We start from the raw sequence: 27,638 nt of genomic DNA, 5'->3' as shown, positions 1-27,638 counted from the left end.
CACATACTTTGGCTGCCATTCCAAAAAAACATTTAAGGTTGGCACAGCTATTCTGGCAATGACTGAAATAAATAACTGAGGGCACTGGGCATTAGTCCAGAAAGGCTAACCTGCCTGGGGGCTCCGAGTGAGATAAATCATAATCTTTTCATGAAGTGCGGGCAAGACGAAAAATTATTTCAAAATGTTATTTAAAATAGAAGCAAGGAAACTGAGTTAAGTATGGTTGAAGGTCATCTGGAAAATACATCACACACAATGAGCCTTCTAAATTTTGATAATGTTTTCAAGTACTTATCGGGGAAACTGCCCTGTTGATCCCCATTTCAGTCCTCAGATACATGCTGGTTTCAGGGAGAGGAGACTCTATCTTCAAATAAACTTAAAGCATTTAACGGTACAATACTTTTTCAAAAAAAAATGTGAGACTATTAAGACTGTTAAGTGTAAGATCTTTGCAGAAACATCCTGACAATGTACCTAACTGTGTTTACTTGATTGGTCCTCCACAACTAACTTGCCGGTGGCCTATTATTAAAAGATAAAGGTCCCCTGTGCAAGCACCGGGTCATTCCTGACCCATGGGGTGACGTCACATCCTGACGTTTCCTAGGCAGACTTTGTTTATGGGGTGGTTGGCCAGTGCCTTCCCCAGTCATCTTCCCTTTATCCCATCCTTCCCAATATTCTCTGTAGCTAAGGAAAATTAAGACCACTGCTTATGTCCTAATCCCAAGCCAAGTATAGCATTTCAGTGAGTCAAACTAGCTTTCAGTGCTGCAGTCCTTATAACTGTTTCTATTCTCAATTCAAGGAAACTTACTAAGACAGGAAATGCTTCGGTTACTGATCCCTTTTCTGGTACAGAAGAGAATTTGTAGAACTCATAGCTTCGGTATGCCTTCTGTTTCACTAGCTGAACCGCATGGAGAACGAACTTGGCAGTCACGTCAGGTGAGGACGAACACACAGTTACTTCTAAATAGAAAGAGAGTCAAAACATTAGTACTCGAATTTTGTGGGACCCCTGGAAACAAGCCTAATTCATTAGAACCAATGGCATTTTATAGGCACTGTATGCTTAACACCTTGATTTGCTAATAGTTGTAAAGGTGAAGTGCAAACAAGCACTGAATTCATGATATCAAGAAATACAACATCAAGAGGAGGAGAGGGAGGAAGACAGGAAGGAGGAGGAGGAGAGGAAGGAAGACAGGAAGGAGGAGGAGGAGAGGAAGAGTTGGTTTTTATATGCCGACTTCCTCTTTTTAAAAAAAGGAGAATCAGACTGGCTTACAATCACCTCCCCCTTCACTCACACAACAGACACCTTGTGAGGTAGGCGGAGCTACGAGAGCTCTGAGAGAACTGTGACTAGCCCAAGGTCACCCAGCTGGCTTCATATGTAGGAGTGCGGAAACCAACCTATTTCATCAGATTAGCTTCCACCGCTCATGTGGAGGAGTGGGGAATCAAACCCAGTTCTCCAGATTAGAGTCCACCACTCCTAACTACCGCTCTTAACCACTACACCATGCTAGCTCTCTTTACAAGAATATATATACAAGAATATATGGAAAGCGTCCCATGAAGAGCTTAAATGTACACAAGAACCTTCCATAAAAAAACCATTTGTCTAGTCAAATTTTCAACTTCCATGAAATATGGCAGATTATTTTCCTTACCAGCCCATGTTGCTCCTGCAGGAACTTCAATAAAGTGCCTTTGAATCTGACCAGGTTTAAAATGAACATCAGTAAATTTCAGTTCATAGTGTGAAGCTTCATTTGTTCTGTGAACAGAAAGCATGTTTTAGAAACGGCAAGAAACTCTCATGGAGATCTACAGCGTTTCAGGACGCCTTTGTGAATGTGTGCGCCATTTTAAAGATACCGGAAGCTATCAATTTCATTTCACTTTAAATCACAACCATACGAAAAGCATGTTTTTAAACGGGCTTTGATTGTGACTACAGCAACTTCACGACACCAATTCACACTGAGAAGTCTCTATAACTGAAAAATAAGAAAGGAAATTGAATCTTTTACACCACAGGCTTTTGGCACTCTTCTAGAATATGAACAAAAACGTAAAGGTTTTCCTTCTTCTACTGAAAGTCAGATGCTGAGAAATGCACTGCTGTGAACTGAATGCTCATCTACTGTGGGAATGAAGTAGAAGAGTTGGTTTTTTATATGCCGACTTTCTTTACCACTTAAGGAAGAATGAAACTGGCTTACAATCACCTTCCCTTCCCAACAGACACCCTGTGAGGTAGGTGGGGCTGAGAAAGTGTGACTAGCTCAAGCTCAGCTGGCTTCATGTGGAGGAGTGGGGAATCAAACCCAGTTCTCCAGATTAGCGCCCGGCGCTCATGTGTAAGAGTGGGGAATCAAACCCGGTTCTCCAGATCAGAGTCCATCGCTCTTAACCACATTACGCTGGCTCTCTGAGATGTATGAGGTCACATCCAGCAAGATTCTTGTATATTGTTAATTAAGTGATTATTAAGTACTGTTAAGTAACTACATGTGATGTAGATTATTCTAAATTCACAGGTGGGGAAAAGGAGGCTGAGATGAAGTGACAAGCTGCCCTGTACGCTCTGGCAGCAAAGAAAATAAGGGCCAACACGGCTGCTAAGGGAGCTGATCCTTCAAGTTGATTTTAATGGTCGCTAGGTTCCATTGGCCGATTGGGACACCACCACAATTTTTAGTTATTATTTGTTGTTGTATGCATCGATTTAGCACAGTTTTATAATATGTATTTATTATTAATCCAGAATTTTATTAACCTAATATTTCCTTTTATTATATATCTGTGGTATCCTTGACATGTTTACAATGGCCTATGGCTAAATGCAAATAAAACCATCCATTCATGAAGCGATGTGCTCAAGTTCATATAACGAGCTTACGGAATCCTGTTCTCTTGCAAGCATGCTGAGCTCTTTGTTCTGGAAACCAGAGGGTTCCCACTCCTGTGGTGCAACTACTACTGGATGTAAGCAAGGACATTTCCCGTCTTCCCCGCTGACAGCGCCAGACATTTACAGACAGAAAACATACCACAGAGTATAGGAAGTCAGATGGAAGAGCAACCCCACAAGTTTTCATATGCTCACAAAGCATTCCAAGCAATCAGACCTCACTTACCTTCCTGGTACGACAACAGTGACTGGAACTCGAAACAAAGGTCCTGCGTTAGGCATCGATATTTCATAACCGCACACCTTTTTTAAAAAATTGAAAAATGCAGTAGAATTGATTATATTTAGAAAGCATGCTTCAAAACACTGTTAAGCTGCACCTGTCAAAACTATGAATTGAGAAGAAAATACATGAGATCTTCCCCCCTTTTTTCATTTTGCTGGACACACTAGGGGCTTTGGAAGGAAAAAAGGAGGGGAATAAAACCCAACCTAAAAACAAAAGCTGGGTACCCAAGGTTGGTTGAAAAGAAAATATATATAAGTATGTATAAATACTGAAAGTATAATTTATTAGAAGCGCTATATAAAAGTTAAAATTATTTAAAAGCATTAAAATAGCACAATGGCATTTCCTGTGGTTGATAACTATAACCACATACCAAACGCGTTTCGGCCTATGGGGCCTTCATCAGTGGTTAATTAAAACCCTTTGTAAACCTGCACACATTTACAGAAATACATTAATGAATACAAATACAGACAGTTCAAACCCAACCAGGCATGTGTATATGTTGTAAATTCTATTCTCAATTACTCAAACATCTGGTATAATAGGTTCTTGTTGTAATACTGGTTAGTATAAGTCTCTCAAATACTATGTGTGCAGGTATCAACCTAGTGGTTATAGTTATCAACCTCAGGAAATATATACTTATATACTTATATATATTTTCTTTTCACCCAACCTTGGGTACCCAGACCACTAGGGGCTTTGTCAGTTCACAGGGCTGTCATGATGCTTCCTCACCAATCTTTCCCCTTACAAAGATACAGAGATAATGAGGAATTGATGCATCTGCACACAAGCCCTTGAAGTGGTTGAACTGGAAGTATGAGATGTATAGTGAACAGATGACCTGCTGCATCAGAAGGTAAAGGTAAAGGTCCCCTGTGCAAGCACCGGGTCATTCCTGACCCATGCGGTGACCTCACATCCTGATGTTTCCTAGGCAGACTTTGTTTACGGGGTGGTTTGCCAGTGCCTTCCCCAGTCACCTTTCCTTTACCCCCAGCAAGCTGGGTACTTATTTGACCGACCTCGGAAGGATGGAAGTCTGAGTCAACCTTGAGCCGGCTACCTGAAACCAACTTCCGTTGGGATCGAACTCAGGTCGTGAGCAGAGCTCGGACTGCAGTACTGCAGCTTACCACTACAGGAGGGAGAAAGTGGCACAGAGAGTAAGCTGCTCTATCAAGAAGAAGAAGAGTTGGTTTTTATATGCCGACTTTCTCTACCACTTAAGGGAGACTCAAACCGGCTTACGATCACCATCCCTTCCTCTCCCCACAACAGACACCCTGTCAGGTAGGTGGGGCTGAAAGAGCTCTAAGAGAGCTGTGACTAGCCCACGGTCACCCAGCTGGCTTCATGCGTAGGAGTGGGGAAACAAACCCAGTTCACCAGATTAGCCTCCTCTGCTCATGTGGAGGAGTGGGGAATCAAACCCGGTTCTCCAGGTCAGAGTCCACCACTCCAAACCACTGCTCTTAACCACTACGCCACGCTGGCTGATAGCAGCTGACAGTTACAGTCCATGGTGCTTAGAAAATTTTAAGACAGACAGATATGAAGACCATGTGGTACAGAAAATCATGTGGCATAGAAGTTCCATCAACAAGACTAATAGAGCCAGTGCGAGTGTCAGGTATGAATCCCCCTATGCCACTGACGCTTGTTGGAGGACCTTGGGCTAGTCATGTGCTGTCAGCCTAGCCTACTTCACAGGACTGCTGCTGTGAGGATAAGATAGAGAGGATAACGATGTGAGCATATCTGGGTTTCCTTGTGGAGAAGCGCGGGACGTAAAATGAAGCAAATAAATGAAATAAGGTCAAAAGACAAGTACCTCTGTATAGTGAACTCCTTCACGCAGACCACGCGGGTCGACACGAATGTTAATATGTCTACACTGATTCATGAGCTCCAGGTGAGCAGGACACTGAACCCAGGGTGCACTTGAAGTTAAAGCTAAATGAAGCTGGAGAGATATCCTTTCGGTGTTTTCTGAAACAAGAATACGCAAATTTGGAATGTTAACCCATCAGTTCAACAACTGTCAGTTTAGAAACAGTTACTGAATTAATTGCACTTCAAAGTTCCTTAGTTCTCTTGCGCCGCGTGACAAATTTGTACATGAGCCCGCTCCAAATCCTCCTCACGCACTGCTGAAAATACATTATGCAAGCAGTTCCTTCCTTACCTGTATTCTCAGGAAAGAAGGGCTCTATGCCAACTCCATGGTCTGAAGGAGCAGCGACCTGCACAGGATCTCTAAGGTAAATTCCACGGTTGTTGCCAACAGTAACTGTGAAACCTATGCTGTTAGCGAACGATGAATTCTGAATGAGGTAGTCATAGGCTTTATCTACCTATATATATATATATATATAAAAAAACAGAAAGCAAGAGATAAGATCAAACTTTGGGAAGTTCAAATTCATCAAAACGATTCTTGTGTGTGTGATATCTGTATCCTAGCTGCACAGATGCCGCCCTCAACAAGTATTCATGATGATGATGAAGAACAGTTGGTTTTTATATGCCAACTTTCTCTAACACTTAAGGGAGAATCAAACCAGTTTAGCCTCCACCGCTCCTGTGGAGGAGTGGGAAATCAAACCCGGTTCTCCAGATTAGAGTCCACCGCTCCAAACCACCGCTCTTAACCACTACACCACGATGCAGCTCTATAGGAAAGTCTACCCAGGGAATGCCCCTTCTCCCAAGTCTTTTGGAAGTATTTCCTATTTGGGTCACTGTTTTCAGACTGTACAGACTGGATGCTTTGAAAGTGTTGGGATTTTGTCAGTTTTTGACTCTGCTTTTCATATCTTGTTTTTAGAGTAAAGTTTACACATGTACCACAACCTATTAACTGTCGGCACCTTTTAAGAGCCAAACCTTTGCTGCGGAAAGATTCTTTATTTAAAACAATTCTATGCTGCCTTTCCACCCAAACATGATCCCCAAGGAGGCAAACCACAAAACGTTAAAAGCATTTAAAATGGGTATAAATCAGTGAGTTATAGATCAAATCAAACATTAACTGACCCTAGAAGCTAAAATGACTAAACTAAGGCTGTCGTACTGTGGTCACATTATGAGAAGACGAGAGTCACTGGAAAAAGACAATCATGCTAGGAAAAGTTGAAGGCAGCAGGAAAAGACCCAACAAGAGATGGATTGACTCTATGAAGGAAGACACGGCCCTCGATTTGCAAGATCTGAGCAAGGAAGTTAAGGACAGGAGTTCTGGAGGACATTGATTCATAAGGTGGCCATGAGTCGGAGGCGACTTGACAGCACTTAACACACATAAAACATTTGAACTATTCAATAAAAACATACAGACTAGGGGTGCAAAAAAAAAAAAAAAAGGTAGTTTTTGGGTTCATTGGGCCCGATTTTTTCCGGGAAACCTGAAATAAGCCAAATACCCATACTGGTAAATATGGGCATTTGGCTTATTTTTGGGTTTCCCGTAAGAATTCAGTTCGGGGGGTGTCATTTTTCGTGGTAGAGCCCCCAAATTCCCAGCATAGCTTGAAGGGACTCTCCTTGCATGACCCCCAAAGTTTGGTGAAGATTGGGTCAGGGGGTCCTATTTTATGGGTTCTGGAAGGGGTTGCCCCCCCCTCCATAGAGGATCATTGCAAACTTATAACAGCCAAACCAACACGGTGAATTTGGAAACGTTGTGCAGAGCAGGGCTTCTTGAAACTTTTTCCACTCGCGATCCCTTTTCGCCCAAGAAATTTTTACGTGACCCCGGGTACGTAGGTATATAAAATAGGTATACAAATCAAACATTTACTGATAATAAATCATAAAGAAACCTTCTACTGTTGCCAAATTTTTCGCAACCCCCACCTTCCATACGGGGTCATGACCCACAGTTTAAGAAGCTTTGGTGTGGAGCACAGTTCAAACCATCATTTGTTGCGCTACTTATTCCAACACTGAGTTGAAAACTACCATTCCCAACTAAAGCCAGCTGAAAGAAAAAAAAAAACCAGGAAAAAGCTACAAGTTGTAACAAGACGTTTGCAGGTGCAGACGACAAAGGATCACAAAGCATGGAGGTAAACAGCAGGGGGAATATCTATTAATTATAAAAATAGATTTGTTAGCAACATGCCTTCGAAAGATACTATTCCCCCCCCCCGTTTCATTTTAAGTACCTGAATAATACCATGACCTTGAGCAAACACATGAATGTTTTCCACCTTCACTGCAGTATTTTCTAATGCTCTCCTGACTGAATGAACAGTGTAACGCATGTCGTTAGCTTTGAGTCCTGCAACAGAAAAAGGGTGGTCGAAGATGAAGTCACAGAGAGATCAGCTCATTACCACTTCCTTTAAATATTATGAAATGCACTTTCAGTGTGATGAATAGGGTTGCCGATAGAGATCAGTTCACCTGGGGAAAATGGCAGCTTTGGCAATTGGACTCTATGGCACTGAAGTCCCTCCCCGCCCTGCCCTCCTCAGGCTCCACCCCAAAAATCCTACTGATGAAACATAACTTCCTCCCACCTTGTGTACAGAGAACCATTTTTTAAAACATTACCTGACAGTACCAAAGCAATACCCCCACATGCATTGGGTGATGACATCGACGTGCCATTCATGAGCTGTGTTCCTCGTAAAGTCCAGTTAGGAACAGAGGCAATAGCCCCTCCGGGAGCACTGATGCTCACTCCTAGAGCTCCATCCGTACTGAAAATTGCAAAATGAAAAGGCAACTTAGTGCAGTAGAAAACCCCCAGCTGCCTCCCAAGCTACTCAATTAATTGTCTTTAGAACTAAGTGAAGAAAGCTGTCATTCAGGATCTTCATCTAACTCCCTTCAGGTACCACCTCCAAGTTGTTTCCTAAATGTATGAGCCAAATCCCCACTTGGCACGTCTAATCTTTTAATAAAGGATAATCTACGTTAAGTAGTAATTCACCGTGGTGTGCTTATAAGCCTTTGTCAAGCTAAGTATGAGGCGTAGCTTTACTTAATTTTGTAACAATCATAGATCAGCTACAGCAAAACAGCCAGCAACACATAAAAGGAAAGATGCGCATACAGTAAAATTTGCAACCTCATTATAAGCTAAACTCCATGTTACACTCACACAGCCCATTCCTGAGCCTTTGGGCGGCCGGCGATGCTGGGGCTGAGGTGCTGCTGCAGCGCCTCCAAAGAGGTTCCCCGGCCTCCAAAAGGCCTCTTTTAATTTAATTTTTTTTTAAATGGGGCATTTCCCCCCCACTGCGGCAGGCAACACTGTTCCTGGAGGGGTTGTTCCTGGTCTGGAAGGGCGGTGGAAGCTGACTAATGTCAGTTCCACCCCTGGGAACGCCCCCCCACACACACACACATACCAGCGCCCCATGTCTCTCCCGGGATTTACGTCCCGGAGAGACTGTGCCGCCATGGAAGCGGCGTACAGCTCAGCAGCACTCAGGCGCCGATGGAACTGCCCCTGCCGCCAGCATCAGTGCCTCTTATCCCAGAATAAGGGGCACTTACGCTGGCAGCGGGGTCACGCCGCCTCCTAAGCCCAATTGGCCCATAAGCTCAGAAATGAGCCCATAGTTAATAAAATAGTTAACTCTTCCAGGAAAATTGGATAGAACTGGAGTGACGTATAAGGAACAAACATCCTTATAAAATGAACAATACAATAGCACACCTTTAACCATTTCAACTGCTTTTGATTGGCAAACATGTTGAGAATTGGGTGTGTGTGTGTTAACATCTCCCTACTAGACAAGGGGAAAGCAAGACATTCCAGCAGGCCAAGGCGAAGGGCTCTCTGATATTTAGGGAATTCTTTTAGGGAATTTTTTTACTGTGATTCGCTACTGCTGGATAGCTTTGAGCCTGCGCTCAACCAGGCTGGAGGGCTGTATCCCAACTTTGTTGTTCATCATATTTTTGTTCCCTAAAACCCAAGACGCTGTAGGATTAAACCCATAAAATTGTACTCTGAGAAGGGCATTGGGAACGCAACATGGGATGCCAAATATGGATCTGAGAAATTTAGATTGAATTGCTTCCAGGGAATGAAAATCTTTATAGGGACACATCTGTGGGCCATATAGGAGTTGAGGTGTCGCCTTGCCCCGGAAGACTTTAATCATATATGGCATATGTGAGCCTCCATTAAAAAATAATAATCTCAGGGTAGCTGATAACACTTTTGGGCCGTTCTCAGTGACATGGGCCATCTGAGCTCTCCATGAGCTAGACGATTGAAAAGCTACACCTAAATATTTTAAGCCTTCGCCTGGTCAATATCATGGCCGGGTGAAGACAAGATATTAGCCTTTTTGAAAGTTTATTGTTAACTGTTCCACCTTGCAATATGCACTGAGAGCCCAACAGGTTCTTCTAAGGCCTTCTTCAGAGCGGGATGAAATGACCGTGCCATCCACATGGAAGTAACGTGGGAATACGTCTGTTTGCATGTCTAGGCGGGTGAAAGGCTGGCTTAAGCTAGTGCTTGTACCAATGAACTGATATACAAATTGAGTAACAGAGGGGCCAAGACACATCCCTGTTTCACACCCCTCCTGATGTTATGTCGCATTTACATTTCATTACTGCCTCCTGCGAGATAACATGATGCAAACCCCCCTCTAGTGAGCGCACATCACTTACCTAGGTCCTCGAGACGACCACGTGTACTGATTTGCAGGTAGCTTCTCTCGTAACGAGTACTCAGCAACCATCATTTCAGGCGACACATAAGCACCAACACCTGCAAATTTGGACAGGCTTCTAAGCATAAGCTACCAGTGTCTGCTACAGTCAGTTCAAGGATCTCTCTACATCGGGGTGTCGAGCTCATTTGTTACGAGGGCCGGATATGACATAAATGTCACTTGGTTGGGCCGGGCCATGCCTCACCAGCCCAGATCGGGAGCGGAGGCTGGCTGCCTTGGCTGGCGAACCCAAAGCAGGCTCGTCACCCCAGATCAGGACTGGGGGGGGGGGCGTGGGTGGCTGCCTCTGCTGGCTCATTGGCCACATAAAAGCTCTTAAGGGGCCAGCTCTGGCCTCCAGGCCGTACGTTTGGCACCCCTGCTCTACATAGATTCAAGAGAGTGTTTAGACGTTAAAGACCACTAACGGTTCTGACAACAGTGGCCTCCTTGAGAAGTCTCCAGTCTAATTTTATACATCAGCTATATAGAACAGCTTCTTTCTGCTCAAACAGTACAATGTGAAAAACCAACAATAGCAACATTACTAATGCAAAGATTCTTCACGTGTTTGGGCCCATTTGATACAGCCACTTCTTGGTCTTTTAAAAATGTACCTACACAGACTACCAAGGGGCACTACACTTCCATCTAGGCAAAAAACAACAACAACCACTTGTGAGATTCACCCATGCTTTAACAGCCTCGGAAAATGATTATTACAATGAGTCTTTTATGCCTGTTGGTTGGGTTTAGGTATAGAGAATATTACACAAAATTTGTCCAGCTACATTAGCTACCAGTTTGCTCCCAGGGACAACTAAAACTGCTTATCATGATTTATGAACAGCTTGACCCAATGTTATTAGGAAATCTCTTAAACCATGTAAGCGTTGATATTTATTCAAGCTTTCAATAGTTTTGCTGTAGATCTCTCATATAAGGCTGGATGGGGCAGGGCTTTGGCCGTGGTAGTGTGACTACTAAATTCATTTTCAAGGCATTACAGCCTTAGTGCATAATTTTATATGCTAAATTACGATTTGTATTCTGCCATGCCCTTAGCACTACATGCTTCTGGAATGAGTAGGCAGAACATTAAATATTTCACCTTTTTTATATTACCACTAAAGTCAGGGGTGGGGAACCTTTCTTCTGCCAAGGGCCATTTGGATATTTGTAACATCATTCGCGGGCCACACAAAATTATCAACTTAAAAATTAGCCTGCTATATTTGGTCGAACATTTGGCCAAGAGGCATGACTGGAGACTGCTCCGAGTGTCTGCCACATAGAGTGGCTCACTTTTGAGCTCTGCTGTCCCCAGCTGGGCCCAAGAGATTCAGGCAGGGCAGCATCCTTCTGAGCTAGAGATCTGCTAGGACCCATGAAGGGCCAGACCAAATTATTTCGCGGGCCTTATACGGCCCCCGGGCCTGACGTTCCCCACTCCTGACTTAAGTGATGCATGTGGTTATTTTATTCTGGCTGGATACGGTTGGAGGCCCTCTCCACGGAAAAGAGATTTAGAAAATAGTTTTAAAACATGCATCTTTTGTTCCATTCCTGAACATGTACTTCAATAATCTGGCGGCAGGCTCGTTCCAGAACTCTTGACAGTTCTGACAATACAATGCCTGATAACCAAAACTTCTCAGTTCATTCTACCAGGCTGCTAAAACTGACAAGTCAGGGAAGAACACTGGCATTCAGCAGCAACACTGGGGAATACTTAATTCCATGAGTACTACATGAGAAAGCCCATAGCTCCAGCCTTGGTTAAAAGTGAAAAAAAATAACCAAAGAATGGCAAGCTAGCACTGCAAAGGGAGCTTTGACTCTCAGAAGCTTATGCCCCCAAAATCTTTTTGGCCTCTAAGGTGCCACTGGACTCAAAATCCAATTGTTCTACTGCAGACCAACATAGCTACCCTTTGTAGCTATATATAGCGAATACAAGTGTAAGATGTTGGAGATCGACAACCAGGCGTCCCATCTCTAAGCTTCCATAAATAGCCACTGTGGAGGGACCCAGACAGCAGGGGTGAGCAAAGATCGTTTCTCTCAGTATCCTTCCCTATTCCCCCCCCCGCTATAAATTGCCCCCATGATAGTGCTGTTTGTCCCAGTAGTTAAAAAACTACAAAACCCCCCCCCCCACATTATTTCACTACCCGGACAAACAGTACCTCAAGGGGGCAACTTAAATCAAGAGAAGGGTTAAGGAGCAAGCCCCCGTCACAGCCCCTAATCTCCCCCACACTTTTAGAGAAGACACAGGTGTTCTGAGCGCAGAATTCCAACGACTGCAAGTTTCGTTTAAGCTTTCTATTAGAAAAATGTATCTTAAAAATTGCATCCTCTTCTGGTTAGTATAAGGGGAGGGGCTGTGGCTCAGCAGTAGACCATCTGCTTGGCATGCAGAAGGTCCCAGGTTCAATCCCTGGCATCTCTATTTAAAGGGACGAGGCAAGTAGGTGATGTGAAAGACCTCTGCCTGAGACCCTGGAGAGCCGCTGCCGGTCTGAGTAGACAATACTGACTTTGATGGACTGAGGGCCTGATTCAGTATAAGGCAGCTTCATGTGTTCTTGTGTATGCAGCTTAGATAAATATCTTCGACTCTCGAAAGCTTACACCCTGAAACTCCTGTTGGTCTCCAAGGTGGAACTCAAATCTAACTGTTCCACTGCAAACCAACATAGCTGCTCGCTGAAACGATACTTGCCTATGACACTTGATGTAGTCCCACCAGGGCACCCAACAGTAGATAAGCAAGGTCCATTATTCCCTGCACTTGAAACATAGATTACATTGTGTTTCCATACGGCTTCGTTAATCACTTCACATATTCTCCTAAACGAGAGAGAGAGAGAGAGAGAAAGAAAATGGTTCAATAATTCTATTATTCCTTCTCCACCTGTGAAGCAAAAGCATTTCTTGATTACTCCAGTTCACTCTAAGAGGCTGCTGTTTAACAGCAAAAAGAAAAAAAAAGCTTCAACTAGTTTTCTTCCATCCATACTGTCCTGCCAGGACAGCCTCTCTGCTGTGTCGCTTCTCTATGTGAAACAAGAATAATTATCGCAAGAGGGGTCCTTCTCTGTGTCGTTCATCCATCCCCCCACCCCCCTTCCCTGGTCTTCTTTTGGCAGCAGTGAAAACATGCGCCCATTAGGACAAGCATTCCACTATTTTTACTCTCCATCAGACACGAGCATACTGGAATGACTTTTGCCGCTGACTGCAGCTTTCAGCCACGCTGCAAAGAGGTGTGCCGTGCATATTTCAAACTAAGCGGATGACTTTAATCCCAGACTGTGCTGCGGCCTTCATAAACTTCCCTGCATGGAGCTACCGGCCTCCTTTGTACTTTGCAATATGCTGCCCACTTCTTGGCACTTAATGCCATCCGCTCAGCACTGCAGCATCACCATGTGGTGCACAAATGGGTAGGACTTCCCATGGAAAGCAGGCAAACTTTCAGGAAAATGATGCTAGACAGGTGGGCTGACCTATTAATCCAGAAGCATTTGGGAACACAGTTCAACCCTGTTCAGCGAGTTGTCCAACACTTATATATTTCTCAACCCAGAAGACACTGATTAGGAGTGGACCCAAAACTCTATGAATCAGCTACAGCAGTGGTTCTCAACAAGGGGGGAATTCCCCCCCCCCCGGGAGAAATTTTAGGGTTCCATGGAGGGATAATTGGGACCACTATTCAGCAAAGTATGATGTCCTGTAGATTATGTACAGAAGAGTTCCGGTTCGGGTTGAACTGAGAGCAGCACTGTGACTGAGCTCCGCTCTGCAGAGCGTTGATTATGTACAATCTGTAAAATTGTAGTTTGTTTTTTTGAGTTAGACTATCTTGGGAAGGGGGGAATTATATTCTGAACAATGGTGAAAGGGAGGAATGGAGCAAAAAAGGTTGAGAACCACTAAGCTACAGGATAAACTTCTATTGCCAAGAACCTTTTGAAGAATACACCAAGACAATATTTAAACACGATGTTATTTCCTACACAAAGCATTTCAAGCCAGAGGGCTACACTTTATGGGCTCAACTGTTGTACTGTCAGTTCAGTGTCACCGAACCAGGCCAATAACAATCCCGTAGACCAGGGATCCCCAACGCGGTGCCCTGACAGCCACGAACACCTTTCCTGGTGCCCGCCAAGTGCTTTGTAGAAAGTGGGTGGGGCCAGGTGGAGCTTTTGCCCAGCAAGGCTTCTGACTGGCCACTGGAGATTTAATTGGCTGTGCAGATTTTTTTAAAAAAACGTTGCTTGGGCAGCCACTGCCACCACACCACAAGGATCTTTACTGAAGGTAAGCTGCGGCAGCCATTTTTGTGGCTAGCTCCACCTCGAGCGTTTTGTGGCTGCGTTTTGTGGCTGCACTCATCAAGCCATGCCAGAATTCCAAAGGTGCCCCCACAGGCTCAAAAAGGTTAGGGAACCCTACAGTAGACCAAAAATCCTAAATTATATAAGCACAGGAGAGCCAGCGTGGTGTAGTGGTTAGGAGCGGCACACTCTAATCTGGAGAACCGGGTTTGATTCCTCACTCCTCATGAAGCCTGCTGTGTAACCTTGGGCTGGTCACGGTTCTCTCAGAACTCTCGCAGCCCCACCTACCTCACAAGGTGCCTATTGTGGGGTGGGGAAGGGAAGGTGACTAAGCCACTCTGAGACTCCTTAAAGGCAGTGAAAAGCAGGGTATAAAAGCCAACTCTTCTTCTTTTCAGGTATCTGCGGCCAGGTGACACACCTAGAAAACCCATGCCTCTCCTTACTGTTTTGCTGCAGCTCCTTCTTTCACTTACTACCTCACAGTCACCCAGAAGATGCACAGTGGGAGCTCAGTCCTATATCCCAGGCTGAACGATTTGGCGATCCCCTGGCAAAGCACATAACAGTAACAAGAACGAGATCTACTCACCCAGCATTCGGCCAGTGTGTCGCCTCTCCGTAACTGTAATTCACAAGGTCACACTTGTATTTTATTACTTCTATCATCTGTTTAAAAAGGGTAGACTTGATCAATCAACACCGCAGTGTGTTCCATGACATCACCTGCTTACAATGAGCCGCAATACCATTACCTTTAACAAGGTCAGAGATTACTCATTAAAGGAGCAGACAAGACCGTTTACCACTACTTTCCTAGAACGCTACTCGTTTAAAAAAAGAACTTGAATGCGCTCCTAGTAACGGTCAGCTAGTAAGAAATTAATTGCTCAAGTCAGTAATGCTCAGCCATTGACTCCCATGTTGTACACGGTTTTCCTTGTCTGTTTTTCTCTGCCACTCATGTGGAGGAGTGGGGAATCAAACCCGGTTCTCCAGATCGAAGTCCACCGCTCTTAACCACTTCACCATGCTGGCTCTCAGTGTGAGGGAACTGTGCGAGTAGCACCAGCAAGGCAAAGACTGCAGTACCAGCCTGCCTTTCCTCCTAGGTGGTTGGCACTTCTCTCAATTCTAAAAGAGCTATAGTGCTTGAGCCTGGGGTTCTAGATTCTCCCTGGCCAACGCACATGGTACAGAAACGAAGAGACAAAAGGGATGCATGCAGCCCTCTCCCTGAGCAGCTTGACTAGTTAAGTCCCTCCCCTGAGCCCCCACCACCACAACGGTCCCTCTGCAACCGAAGTTGGACATCTGTGCTTTAAACTACGATGGTAAAGATTTTTAATGCATTGCCATGTGTTGATGCTGGTCATTTGGCAGGAAACAGAGTTCAGAAAGCTGAGCGTGGCAGGGGACCCTCTGCACCTAGGGAGACTCTTCATGGCATTATACATGCAAGCGTGACCCTGAGTTGCTATTTTAATTCCAACGATAAACAGAGACATAATGAGGAACCTGGGAGCAAGCCACCACCCCGGAAATGGATTTAATCATCATGTGTCATATAGCTATATCTGTAATCGATGAACCCAGCCAGTACTTACGGCTCTAATGAGGCCAGTGCCCGTCTCCATTGTGCTCAGCCTTGTGTCACCGATCTTGATTGCAAGAATTTGCGCGCCAGGAGCCACCCCATTGCGTTCAGGGTCATCAGGAAAATAGCCAGCAGCTATACTAGCAACATGTGTTCCATGCGCGCCTAAAAGAACACATGCGTTAAGAAGAGCTCGACATATCACCTTGGAGAAAAGCAACTGCCCAATCTCATCTGCCGGCATATGAGTTCTCTTCCTATGCTTCAAACTCTTCTGAGCACTGAGTTTTCTGTGGAGAAATCCTCTCTTAAGGAGGTAACATAGTCCCAACATCTCCCTTTCACATTCACAAAGGCAGGTAGAAAGGCATTATTTGCAACTAGTAAAATATGAGTTTCTTAATTGCATATGATTTTCTTAATTGGACTGCTTACTGCAGCCATGGAAATGCTCTTAACACTAATGAGGGGAAACTTCCATATTTGAAGAAGCTTATAAGCAATTCCCCATTGTAGTCTGAACATATTTAACCACGGCCATGTAATGCATTGGTGTAGCCAAAAAGTGCCAGCACCATTTGTGAAACTGCCCTTGAACATGGCACCTCAGTTATGGACTGGGCCCATGAAGCCAAGAGTTAAGACAAATGTTTTTAACCGATTAACATATAATTGATTTTTTATTGTTACCTCATTCTTAAATGTTACCCACTGTAAACTTTCACAGTACGACAAGATATTTATTAACATGAGAAAATCAAGGTGACTTGAGAATGGTTTTTAGGCTTACCTCCACTGGTGACAATTGAGAGCAGGTTTCCTTCATCATAAATATTGACAGAGTAATTCAACATCTCCGATGTGCCAAAAGATCCATATTCCTGACCTTCTCTGTAGTTCCGTAAAACCGTACAGTTGGAGAGGTCATCAGATTCACTTGAATCTATGCACGCTCTATGGAAGAGAAGAGGCCCACCCGCTTCAATTACTAGTTTTTTCCCTAGAAGATCACAGACATTTGCATTCATCTTCTGCAATTCAGTTACAACGGTGGCTCCTAAAAAAAGCACCACCATTACTGGAATCACTTGGCAGGGATGCAAGTTGATCTAACACAAGTGTGCCGCTGCCCCTGGTACTTTCTTGGACCCCCCTAGTCCAACAGCCAATTACGTGTAAATCTTGTCCCCAAACTGCCGTTTGGAAACAAACACAGAACATGGCAATTATCACTTCCATGCACCTATCTGCACTTTGGCTAAAGAACAACAACGCTTCAGCAGGCCAACTGTAGCATAAAAGCAATCGGCATTCTGGTGAGTTCCTTGAACTGCAAGCAAGCAGCAAACTCAAGAAAAGATTCAGCAGTGTTCTCAAGCATATGGTGTAGTAAACAGAATATGCTCAGTAGACAAAGCAAAATATGCATGACAGCCTTAAACTAGAGGCTTACACAGTTTGGTGGGTGTAATCCAGTGGTTCCCAAACTTTTTGGGCCACCACTCCCTTGGTTCCACAAACTCAACCCCAGTGCCCCCTACCCTATCCAACAATACAGTTGAAGGGGCCCAGCTCTAGCGCCCCCTGCTGCCCCCTTGCCTCCTAGTGCCCCCTAGGCAATCCCAACCCCCCCAGGGGGTGGTACTGCCCACTTTGGGAACCTCTGGTCTAATCTAAAAACCCCTCTAGCTACCGTTCATCTTTATGGGCTCCCTGGCCCAGAATCCCTCACAAATTTCCTGTGAGTACTGAAGCCAAGCAGAGAGAGAACTCCTTCTTACTAACGGAGTAAAAGGGGACCCTTTTGTAGGGGAAAAAAACAACTGCCTGCAAACAGGAGGCAAACTGGTTATTCTTCCACAACCATAGATAACAATTAAAGTTTGATCCTGTGCACACTTGCTCAGATGCAAGTCTGATTAAATCAAGATGGATGTACTCTGCATAGGATTGCAGACTAAGGCTCCACTGAGCCTACTCCCGGATATAGATATATATATATGCATATGTGTGTCTGATCTCACTGGAAAAAACAACAGCTAAACAGGTATACATCTGGCAAAGAAAGAGAAAACACTGAAAACTGCTGCCTCACTTTTAGGCACAGCTCCTCCCCTTTCATTCCTTTTAATGGCTGTGGCTTTAATGCAGGAGTGTCAAACATTAGGTCCAGGGGCCGGATCCAGCCCCTTGAGAGCTCTTATCTGGCCCATTACCCAACTGAAACAGCTGCCTCCCCCACTCTCGATCAGGGCTGGCAAGGTATGGCCCGGCCCGACCAAGTGACATTTATGTCATATCCGGCCCTCGTAACAACTGAACTGTACACCCCTGCTTTAACACCTACGATTCTGAAAGAGAAACAGAACCGAGTGAGGCAACCTGGCAGGGTAAGAGTGAACATGGACACACTGGAGCGAGGCTACCCGGTGGTGCTCTACTAGCTGGGTCTCCAGAAGCAGGTTCTTAGCTTGCATTTTCCCTTCCCGCCCCCCCATCCAACACACACACCAAGACAGTGAGGAACCTTCTGCTATGCGTGGACGTCCAAGAGAGGAAGCTGGGACACATCCGCACTTCCAGGGCATAGAAATGGATTAACGCCCTCCCTCCTACTTTGTGACATGCAGGGAAGGCCAGGATTGCAAACCCGACCTTTTTACTTTTGCACACAGGGAATGGACTGAAGAAAGCAGCCTCCTCCTGCCTCATGCATCCTGTACATCCTGCCGCAAGGTGCTTTCTTTATGGCCTCCCACCGCTCAAGCGTGCGCTATTTATGGCAAGCCTCTACGGCCATAAGCACATCAGAAGGCAGATGTGCAAGTCCAAGTTTATTGTTTCACAGCGCTAATAAAGGACCACTTACCTCCAGGTTTCACCATCGTGCCACACCAAGCAGTCATAAACAGGACCAGGATCGTTGTATTTTTTCTCAAAAGAATTCAACAACTCCACTTGACTCTGGAGCTCTTCCTTCATTAATTTGCTTTCCTGAAAGATAACGGGCTCCATAAAGTAGGCTGCAAAGAGTTGCCCAGATCCAGCCAAGGAGAGCCATACGGCTATGATTTGCTTGACTAGCAAATACTGGCATAACTAATATGTAAGATTTCTAGACACTCTGAAAACATAGGAAAAAATTCCAGACTCTATCCCCCCCCTTTTGGGGAACACACATCAAACATTTAGGGGGGGAAGTGAAATTTATTTATTTTACTTATTAAAACATGTAGATCCCACCTTTCCACAAGGTTCAGGATGGCTTACAATAATAAGTTAAAAACATTTTCAGTTCAAAAGCAAACATAAACTAACGAATTCCAAATTTCTTCCCATTCCTCCCCTTAAAAGATGCCTGCTAATTCAGGCTCTCTCAAAAGCCCCTGGCAAACAGGCAGGATTTGCATCACCTCCTGAAGCTCTCCAAGGAGAAACACAGGAATCATTTTGAACAAGTAAAACTTTGTCTTAAAAACCATTTCACTCATTCCAAAGGCCAAGATATCACACTGAAGATCCCCCTGCCCCAATATTGCCAACAATTGTAATTTTTCTGCTGAAAAAAATTATTGGAAAAAAACCTGTTTCTCCCCCATGAAATATTCTGAGGTGTTTTTTTCTAGGCCTCATATTTCTAACAATGCACATCTAAATGAGGCAGTTTAACACTCCCTGCAGGCCTACGTTTTTTTGGGAAAGGTGAGTACAGGTCTTAAACATAGGAAACCAGTATCTACTTACATTGCCTCGAACAGCAGGCCATAAATAGAGCATACAGGATACCTTTACCTTTAAGAATGAAAAGATCCAAACCAAGGGATCTTATGATAGTTTTTTATGATACCAGGATCAAAGACTTGATTATGAAAATTCACTATGAGAATCCGATCATTGTAGGAGAGACTCCTTTGATACTTCTTAAAGATATACCTCGGCATCTCCTCTCTCAAAGAAACAACTACAAAGAATTTGTTACTGTTCTGAAAGCTAATGGTATCAAATACCATTGGATAATGCCACAAGGCTTGGCCTTCACATATAAAGAGATAAGAATGACAATTACATCACTGGCCGATGTGGGAAAATTCTTGAGAAGATACAAGAAAGAGTTAAAGGGATTAACTCTGGAACAGAAAGAAGAGGAAGGAAAAGATGAAGAAGTACAAGGTGCAGAAGGAGGTTCTGAATTATAAATTTAAGACTTTGTTTTAATTACAATATCGTCATGGCAAAGGTAATTTCATGGAATGTGAATGGTTTGAATGAAAAAATTAGAAGGGCTAGAATTTACAAATATTTACAGAAATACAAATACTCCCTAATTTGTTTACAAGAAACTCATATTGCAACAAAAGACAAGAAATATCTAGAAAAGCAAATGCTAGGACAAGTATCTGTCTCTTCAGCCAAAACGAAAACAAAGGGAGTAGTGATTTATGCTCATCCTAGCCTGAATCCAGAGTTATTATATAAAGATGATGAAGGCAGAATTATAATCATCAAAACAAAAATACTGGGACAAAATACAATTGTTGTAGGTATATATGCACCTAATGAAGGGAAGGCCAAATTTTATGGACAATTACATGACATGATTTCCCAATATGCTAATGACCAGATTTTATTAATGGGAGATTTTAATGGAAGGTTACTCTTTACTCTGATCCAAATGATAAAACTGATTTGGATATTACTTTTAAATTGTTGTTAAAAAGATGAAGATTTATATTTGAAAAACCAATAAAATTTATTAAAAAAAAAAACAGAGTGTGTCCCAACAGTCAAGGAGGAAGAGGGTTGGATGGTTTTGCTCTGGCAGAACCACACAGCCAGGGGAAGCTGAAGCCTATTTAAGAGACATCTGACCACATTTCTGAGGCCTCCGGAAAACCGCTGTTGAGGCAGAAACCACAACAGATGGACGGTGGGCGGGGGAGGCACAGGACACGCCTCACATATTAGGTGCAACTGGTAAGAGGCACTCCGGACCCAGGGCATGTAGGGGCGTAGCCAAAGCCAGGAGTATCACATATGCAAGAAAAAAAAATAAAACTGAAAAGTTGCTTAAACAATCTCATCAGAGCTCATTATATTACACAACCTATACTTTGTAACTGAAGAGATAAATTGTTCATGCGTCATAATTATGTCAAGAACTACCTAGTATTTAACTATGACTTAGTTTACTTAATATGATGCTAAATATGATACTACTACTAAATCATCCAAAGGACACACTGGCCATATCGAAGCGGACTACAGATCAAGGATTCAAAATGTATGTTTAAAATGAATAATGCTTAGTAAAACGTAACAGTCAATATACAAATGTATTCTTTTACTACAGAAGAGATTACGTAATAAGAAATGATGGTTACTACTGATGAACATTTTAAAATACAGCATTTACTTTAAAATGGTAACTAGTGCAAACCTGTGATGGTGAGTTGTGAGCAGCTTCAAATTCATCTTGTTTCCTACAGGCTTCTGCCAGTACCAGTCTCTGTACGGGATCCCAAAGCTTTTCCTTGCGCTCTTTCTAGAACAGATGATAAAGCGATTCTGAACATGAATACCTTGATGCATCTCCAGCACAGACAAGCATCCTGTGGAGGAAAGAAGACCCGCTTGCTCTTAAAATCCCCCTTGGAGAGCCAGCGTGGTGCAGCAGTTAAGAGGGGCGGACTCTAATCTGGTGAACCGGGGTTGGTTTCCCCACTCCTACGCATGAAGCCTGCTGGGCAACCTTGGGCTAGTCACAGTTCTCTCAGAACTCTCAGCCCCACCTACCTCACAAGGTGTCTGTTGTGGGGAGAGGAAGAAGAGATGATTTTTATATGCCAACTTTCTCTACCACTTAAGAATCAAACCGACTTACAATCACCTTCCCCTCCCCTCCCTTCAACAGACACCCTATGAGGTAGGTGGGGCTGAGAGAGCTCTAAGACAGCTGTGACTAGCCCAAGGTCACCTAGCTGGCTTCATGTGGACGAGTGGGGAAACCAACCCGGTTCACCAGATTAGCCTCCGCTGCTCGTGTGGAGGAGTGGGGAGTCAAACCCGGTTCTCCAGATTAGAGTCCACCACTCCTAACCACCTTACTACGCTGGAAGGGAAGAAGATTGTAAGCCGGTTTGATTCTCCCTAAAAGGTAGAGGAAGTCAGAATATAAAAAGCTAGTTGGATTCTCCTTAAAAGGTAAAGAAAGTCTGCATATAAAAACCAACTCTTCTTCTTCAACCCCCTTAATACCACTTTTTGCTAAGGAAAGTGGTGAAGCTCTAGAGCTTGCGGAAGGCTGCCATATTTGCACCTACATCCCTCTCTCCTACTCCTAGCACAAGGAAAGAACTTCTGGAACCAAGGCTAAGGGTTAAAGGCTACAAGGCACTAAGACAGTAGTGACAAAAGCACTACAGTGAAAACAAAGAAATCCCCCCGCAATGTATCAAGTGCACAGTTTGTGAACCCAGAATAAAAGAGCTAAGATGAGGCACTATCAAATAAAGGAGGTATTACCTGTATTCTCTCCTTAAGAGCTTTTGGATAGAAATCATAGCCGTTTTTCAAACCAATGTGATACTTCCCTGATGGATTTATCCAGTCAGCTGGGATCTGGAAAAAAAGATGCAATTTAGAAATCTCTATGTTTAGTCTTCTCCATCAAGTCACAGCTGGTTTATGACAACCTCAGCAAGGGGCTTTCAAGGCAAGTGAGAAGCAGAGGTGGTTGCCATTGCCTTCCTCATCTGTCTTCCTTGGAGGTTTCCCTTCCAAGTACTGACCCTGCTTAGCTTCTGAGATCTGACAAGATTAGGCTATACCATGTTGTATTAACAATGCACAATAGGTTTCAGAGGAGGGGTACTCCCTCTGGAGTTTGTGGAGAGCAACAGTTGCCATTAAAGTCAACCAAAAGAGCCACATGACTACTGTATACCCTGAACATCACCCCACAGACCCACACACAACATCATAAAACACAGCTGTCACTATCAGATATCTAACTATAACCTTTTCAATCACCAGATTACTTTTGAGAACGTAGAGTTGTCTCTCCCCACCATAGCTGACCCTTAGCCAGCCCTTTATCTGGCATGAGGGTACAGGGTTTCCCTCACTGCCTTCTACCCTCAGCATGACAAACAGCAGCTCAGGCGACAGCGCAAGACTGCCAAAGCTCCCAGAGCAGAGAAAGCAGTCTAGAAAGGGGAGTTAAAAACACCAGCATCCCATTGTGGCCAGCTTGTTCTTTGCCTGGGTGGCTGTACCTCTCTCTCCTCCCTCTGCAGCCGGATTTGCTCTCCTCCTGGAAGCTGCTGGGCTGAGAGCGCAGAGGCTGTGGAGATGTCTGGGAGTCGCTGGAGAGAACAGGTTCTTTACTTCCATCCCTGGTCTGAGGCCTACAGCTTACAGATGCTCCAGTCCCAGAAGCAGCAGTGGCTACAGGGTCATGCCCTTGCTCACTATCGTAGAACATGGGGGTGGATTCCACAAGGGGGAACAATATCCAAAGCAGCCACATATGGCTCCCAAGCCACTGAACATCACTGTTTTAGAGATTCTTATAAACGCACATACATTTCAGTCCTGTGCGCATTCATTCGAAAGCCCCAAGTACTCACTTCAATTTAAGAACTAAGTGAGGCTCACTTCAATTTAAGAACTATACAACTGCAGCCTTGGCGTATTTCTGAAGTGATCAGAAAATTAATGTTTATAGAATATGTATGCTGTGCTTGGTTTCAGCAAACACTGCTCACAAATCAGTACGAGAATGTGTATCTATATAAGACTATGCTACTTTGGTAATGTTACCTCTAATTTAGCAATAATATCTTTTGCTCATTGAAGATACTGCTTGAAATTGTTCTCTCAATTGCAATCCACTGCTTTGAGTTTTAATACTTTTTTTTGCCGTAAAGTCACAGCTGACCTATGGCAACCCCGTAGGGTTTTCAAAATAAGAGACATTCAGAGGCAATTTGCCATTGCTGGCCTCTGCATAGCAACCCTGTTATTCCTTGGTGGTCTTCCATCCAAACATAGACCAGGGCCAATGCTGCCCAGCTTCCTAGATGTGACAAGATCAGGCTAGCCTGGGCTTTTTAATAAATACATATCTACAAATAAATATTAGTGAAACTAAGAATTTTGAAGAGCTATGCCACTCCTGATCACTATATTTTAAATACATGTTTAAGTGGAGCAGGACACTGAAGTAGGTCACAAGGCTTAATTCCAAATATCCTTTACCTTAAAAGTTCTTCCTGAAAGGCCAATGATTTCGCCATCTTTCGGTTCTACAACAGTTGAGGTATTTACATCACCACTTCCGGTTGTATCTATTATATCAATTATCTTGGGTTTCCCATCAGTGGTAACCTAAAAAACAAAAACAAGGAAGATGCTACTAACAGAACTATGAATGGTATGAATGCACTAGAAGTCCTGACAGCCAGCTTTTCTGACCACTTCTGGTGGATTTGGGAAGAAAGCAGTCAACGACTGCATTCGGAAGTAATGACAAACCATGGTTTGTTGCTGCGAGAAAAAGGCTTGGAATACCTCCAGCTCATAGTTTAACTCTGGTTTGTAGGCAAGATGCAACCACAGTTTGTGATTCAGAAGTAACTACAAATTATTAATTGTTGTGAATCAGAAAGTCTCATTTCCAAGCCATATGTGGGGAGAAAAACCAGAGGGAACACTTCCGAAGCTAATTTCCCCCCCCCCCAAAAAAAGTTTGCCATTACATCTGAATGCAGCAAGTTTCTCACAGCAAAGTTAAGGTAGATTCAAAGTAGGAGGAAGATGGATCAAACAATACTCAAGAGTAATACCCATGCTGTATTTTCCCTGGAGTATTAATTAACAAAAATATTTTCCTCCTTCATGATCACCCAAGCATTTCTTAATAATGAGATGGCTACAGATATGGAACAAGTATTACATGTAAGTCAGATGGAATAGGAAGTGATGTAACATTCAGGGAAATAGGCAACTAGGACACTGTCACACATGTCAACATCAAGTGAGGACAAGTACCATGACATAGCAGGATCCTCGGCTGGGATATAAGAATAATAGGTAAATAAATAAAAATAATACCGTCACAAAGTTTTCTAAGATGGCAAGAGGATATAATGGACAACTGACTTAGATCAAATGGACCGTGGAAAATTTGAAGTTAGTGGTAAACTTCTCATCATTAGTTTCTGATCAGCCCAACATGTAGGTAGATAAAAGTTTATTTTGAAATAAATAGAAGTAAACCACAAAGAAAGAGAGCAAATTAGTTATATAACTGGGGCAAAGCTTAAATTCACTATGGAAAGTCAGAACATTTAACAATTTGAGCATCATACAGGGACTCACATATTTCCACCCAAATGACCACCACATATTTCTTTTACCTTATAAATGTTATTTAGAGAAGAGAATAAGAGGATACCTAGTTAAAGATTAACAATACTCTAATCTGGCTAGGAAGATTAAATCTTGTCTACCAATACGATAAGGAAAAATATGATATGATAGAAATTTTAATTTTGTGGGTTGCAACAGTGGATTTTCACCAAACCTTCACAGCAAATAAAGTTTACTAATTCCCTAAAAAAGTATATTAGGGAACCGCAAACTACCAAGGAGCCCTAAACTATTGAATAAAAATATGGAAGAAGAGGATTTTACAGAACATCAGTATTTCCCCTCATATAACTCAGATGCTTAGAAAAAAAATCATTTTTACCTGTGAGTAATTACAGCACACACAAAATCAGGCTGCTAGATTTGAATAAGAACTCATTAATTATCTGATAAGGAACAGGTTTTCCTCAAGGATAAGATTTAACAATACAGAATGACACTATGCCCAACCCACCTTCACTAGAAGCTCGCAATACTTGTTCAATGGTTATCGTTTAACTTGCTGGACTGGTAACTTTCACGTGCTAGTTTATTTACCAGTGATCTAGACTTAGGGAAAAGCATCCTTGGATTCTGGAACAATTATTACAGGGAAAATTCAATAGGAACACCAGAAGAGTTTTTGAATTAGATATAACCATGCTTCTGGTCCACAAAAAAAAAGAAAAAAGAAAATTCAATAGGAACACCAGAAGAGTTTTTGAATTAGATATAACCATGCTTCTGGTCCACAAAAAAAGAAAGAAAATTCAATAGGAACACCAGAAGAGTTTTAAAATTGGATATAACTATGCTTCTGGTCTACAAAAAGCAGAAGTCACACCCATATGCACAGTCAGTCACACCAGCAGCACAATTCCTACGGAGAGTTACTCCAACCTAAGTTCATTTATTTCAGTGGGCTTCAACAGGAGCAACTCGGCACAGGATCACCCAGCTGAACTCTGGGTTAAGTCAATGGGAACCTAATGCTGGGCTCCATTATGACCACTAGCTTTAATCTGATTTGTCAGAGACAAGAAATGTAATACACTCACAATTCACACAGAGCAAGGTCTTTCCTCTTCCTGCTTATTATGAATTAAGGTGTACCTCTAAGATGTAATTCTGATTAGCAGACACACTTCTGAATAAAGCTATTTAAACACAGTAAACAACACTATGTTATAGAATATTCCCCAATCTCTTGCAAAGCAGCACTGATTTCTTTATTCTTTATTCACTGATTTCGTTATTCTTATTCCTGGAATCTAAATCTAGCATTACCTTTATTCTTCTGAACCTTTGATTAGTTTTTAAAACACAAACAAATTCCTTTGAAATGCTGACATCCTTGAGCTTTGTTCTGTATCAAACCTAACCATTCAAGGAGTGGGGCATTTGTATGATTAAAGCCAGGACATGGAGAACTGCATTTCGTTCTCGTTGACATCTTATCCAGTTGCATCAACTACTTTTAATACTATGCCTTTAACGAAAATTATTCTGCACATATATGCAATTGCCTTCCATCCTCTAAGGCAAAGATTCACAATACTCCTTCCCTGAGACTGCTGTATGTTCCAGGTTCTTTCACTCTGAATTAATTCGACAGAGCCCTTCAAATGTTTATAAAATATACAGGGCATAGAATGCTACTCTCCAAACAAACATAAACCAGAAATACTTCAGGTTGTCTGACTCTATCAAGACAAACCACATAACCACGATTCTACTCTAATGTATTTCTGTATAGCCAGAAATTTCTATCTCTTCAACACTAACAAATGTTCAGAAGTGTTTGAAAGACACATTTAGTAAAATAAAATTAATGTGCCTCTATAGAAAGATACACCTCACCTTCCCTAGAAGAACAAAGTATAGAAATGTCTGATAATTTCCCCCTTGTCCCTCTCCTGCACTCCCCTCTGTTCTCCTCAATACCAAAATGAAGACTGTAAGCTCCATGGGGCAGGGTCCTGTGACCCCCTCCCCCCATGTTACTCAGAAAAAATTACCAGATAACATTTGCTGACCTGGGACTACAACAGTAGGGACGTTTTCACACATGCCAAATAACGGACTGTCAATCCATTTTCAATGCACTTTGCAGCTGGATTTTACTATGTGAAATGGCAAAACCCACTTGCAAACAGTTGTTAAAGTGCACTGAAAGTGCATTATTCAGCATGTGTGAAAGCACCCTAGTAGTCACTAACAACAAACTCTTACGACTCCAGTTCAAACCCGGCAGCGTTTGAAGCTGCTCTGCATCGAATTGCACCGCAAATCTGTTCACACTTCAAGGGGCTCCAAGGAATTCATTATGTTAGCTTGGATAATATGACTATGTTTTTTG

General features: G+C 43.1%; 1 protein-coding gene across 2 annotated transcripts in view; it reads right to left on the bottom strand.

Moving 5' to 3' along the window:
- TPP2 (tripeptidyl peptidase 2) overlaps window positions 1-27,638 on the bottom strand; it is a 46,734-nt gene that overhangs the window by 17,390 nt on the left and 1,706 nt on the right. For both annotated transcript variants that reach the window (XM_056862046.1, XM_056862047.1), the window contains exons 2-17: window positions 24,128-24,256; window positions 22,391-22,486; window positions 21,306-21,410; window positions 18,738-18,862; window positions 16,659-16,822; window positions 15,879-16,033; window positions 14,864-14,940; window positions 12,645-12,772; window positions 9,873-9,972; window positions 7,788-7,936; window positions 7,397-7,512; window positions 5,416-5,584; window positions 5,062-5,219; window positions 3,159-3,235; window positions 1,686-1,792; window positions 824-978 (exon numbers count right to left, since the gene is read on the bottom strand). In XM_056862046.1, coding sequence (XP_056718024.1) covers window positions 824-978; window positions 1,686-1,792; window positions 3,159-3,235; window positions 5,062-5,219; window positions 5,416-5,584; window positions 7,397-7,512; window positions 7,788-7,936; window positions 9,873-9,972; window positions 12,645-12,772; window positions 14,864-14,940; window positions 15,879-16,033; window positions 16,659-16,822; window positions 18,738-18,862; window positions 21,306-21,410; window positions 22,391-22,486; window positions 24,128-24,256 — 2,010 coding nt within the window. The remainder of the gene's footprint in view (window positions 1-823; window positions 979-1,685; window positions 1,793-3,158; window positions 3,236-5,061; window positions 5,220-5,415; window positions 5,585-7,396; window positions 7,513-7,787; window positions 7,937-9,872; window positions 9,973-12,644; window positions 12,773-14,863; window positions 14,941-15,878; window positions 16,034-16,658; window positions 16,823-18,737; window positions 18,863-21,305; window positions 21,411-22,390; window positions 22,487-24,127; window positions 24,257-27,638) is intronic.

This window comes from Euleptes europaea, chromosome 16, assembly GCF_029931775.1.
Source record: "Euleptes europaea isolate rEulEur1 chromosome 16, rEulEur1.hap1, whole genome shotgun sequence".
Lineage (NCBI taxonomy): Eukaryota > Metazoa > Chordata > Lepidosauria > Squamata > Sphaerodactylidae > Euleptes > Euleptes europaea.
The sequence above is the reverse complement of the archived record's forward strand: the minus strand, read 5'-3'. Positions and strand labels throughout refer to the sequence as shown.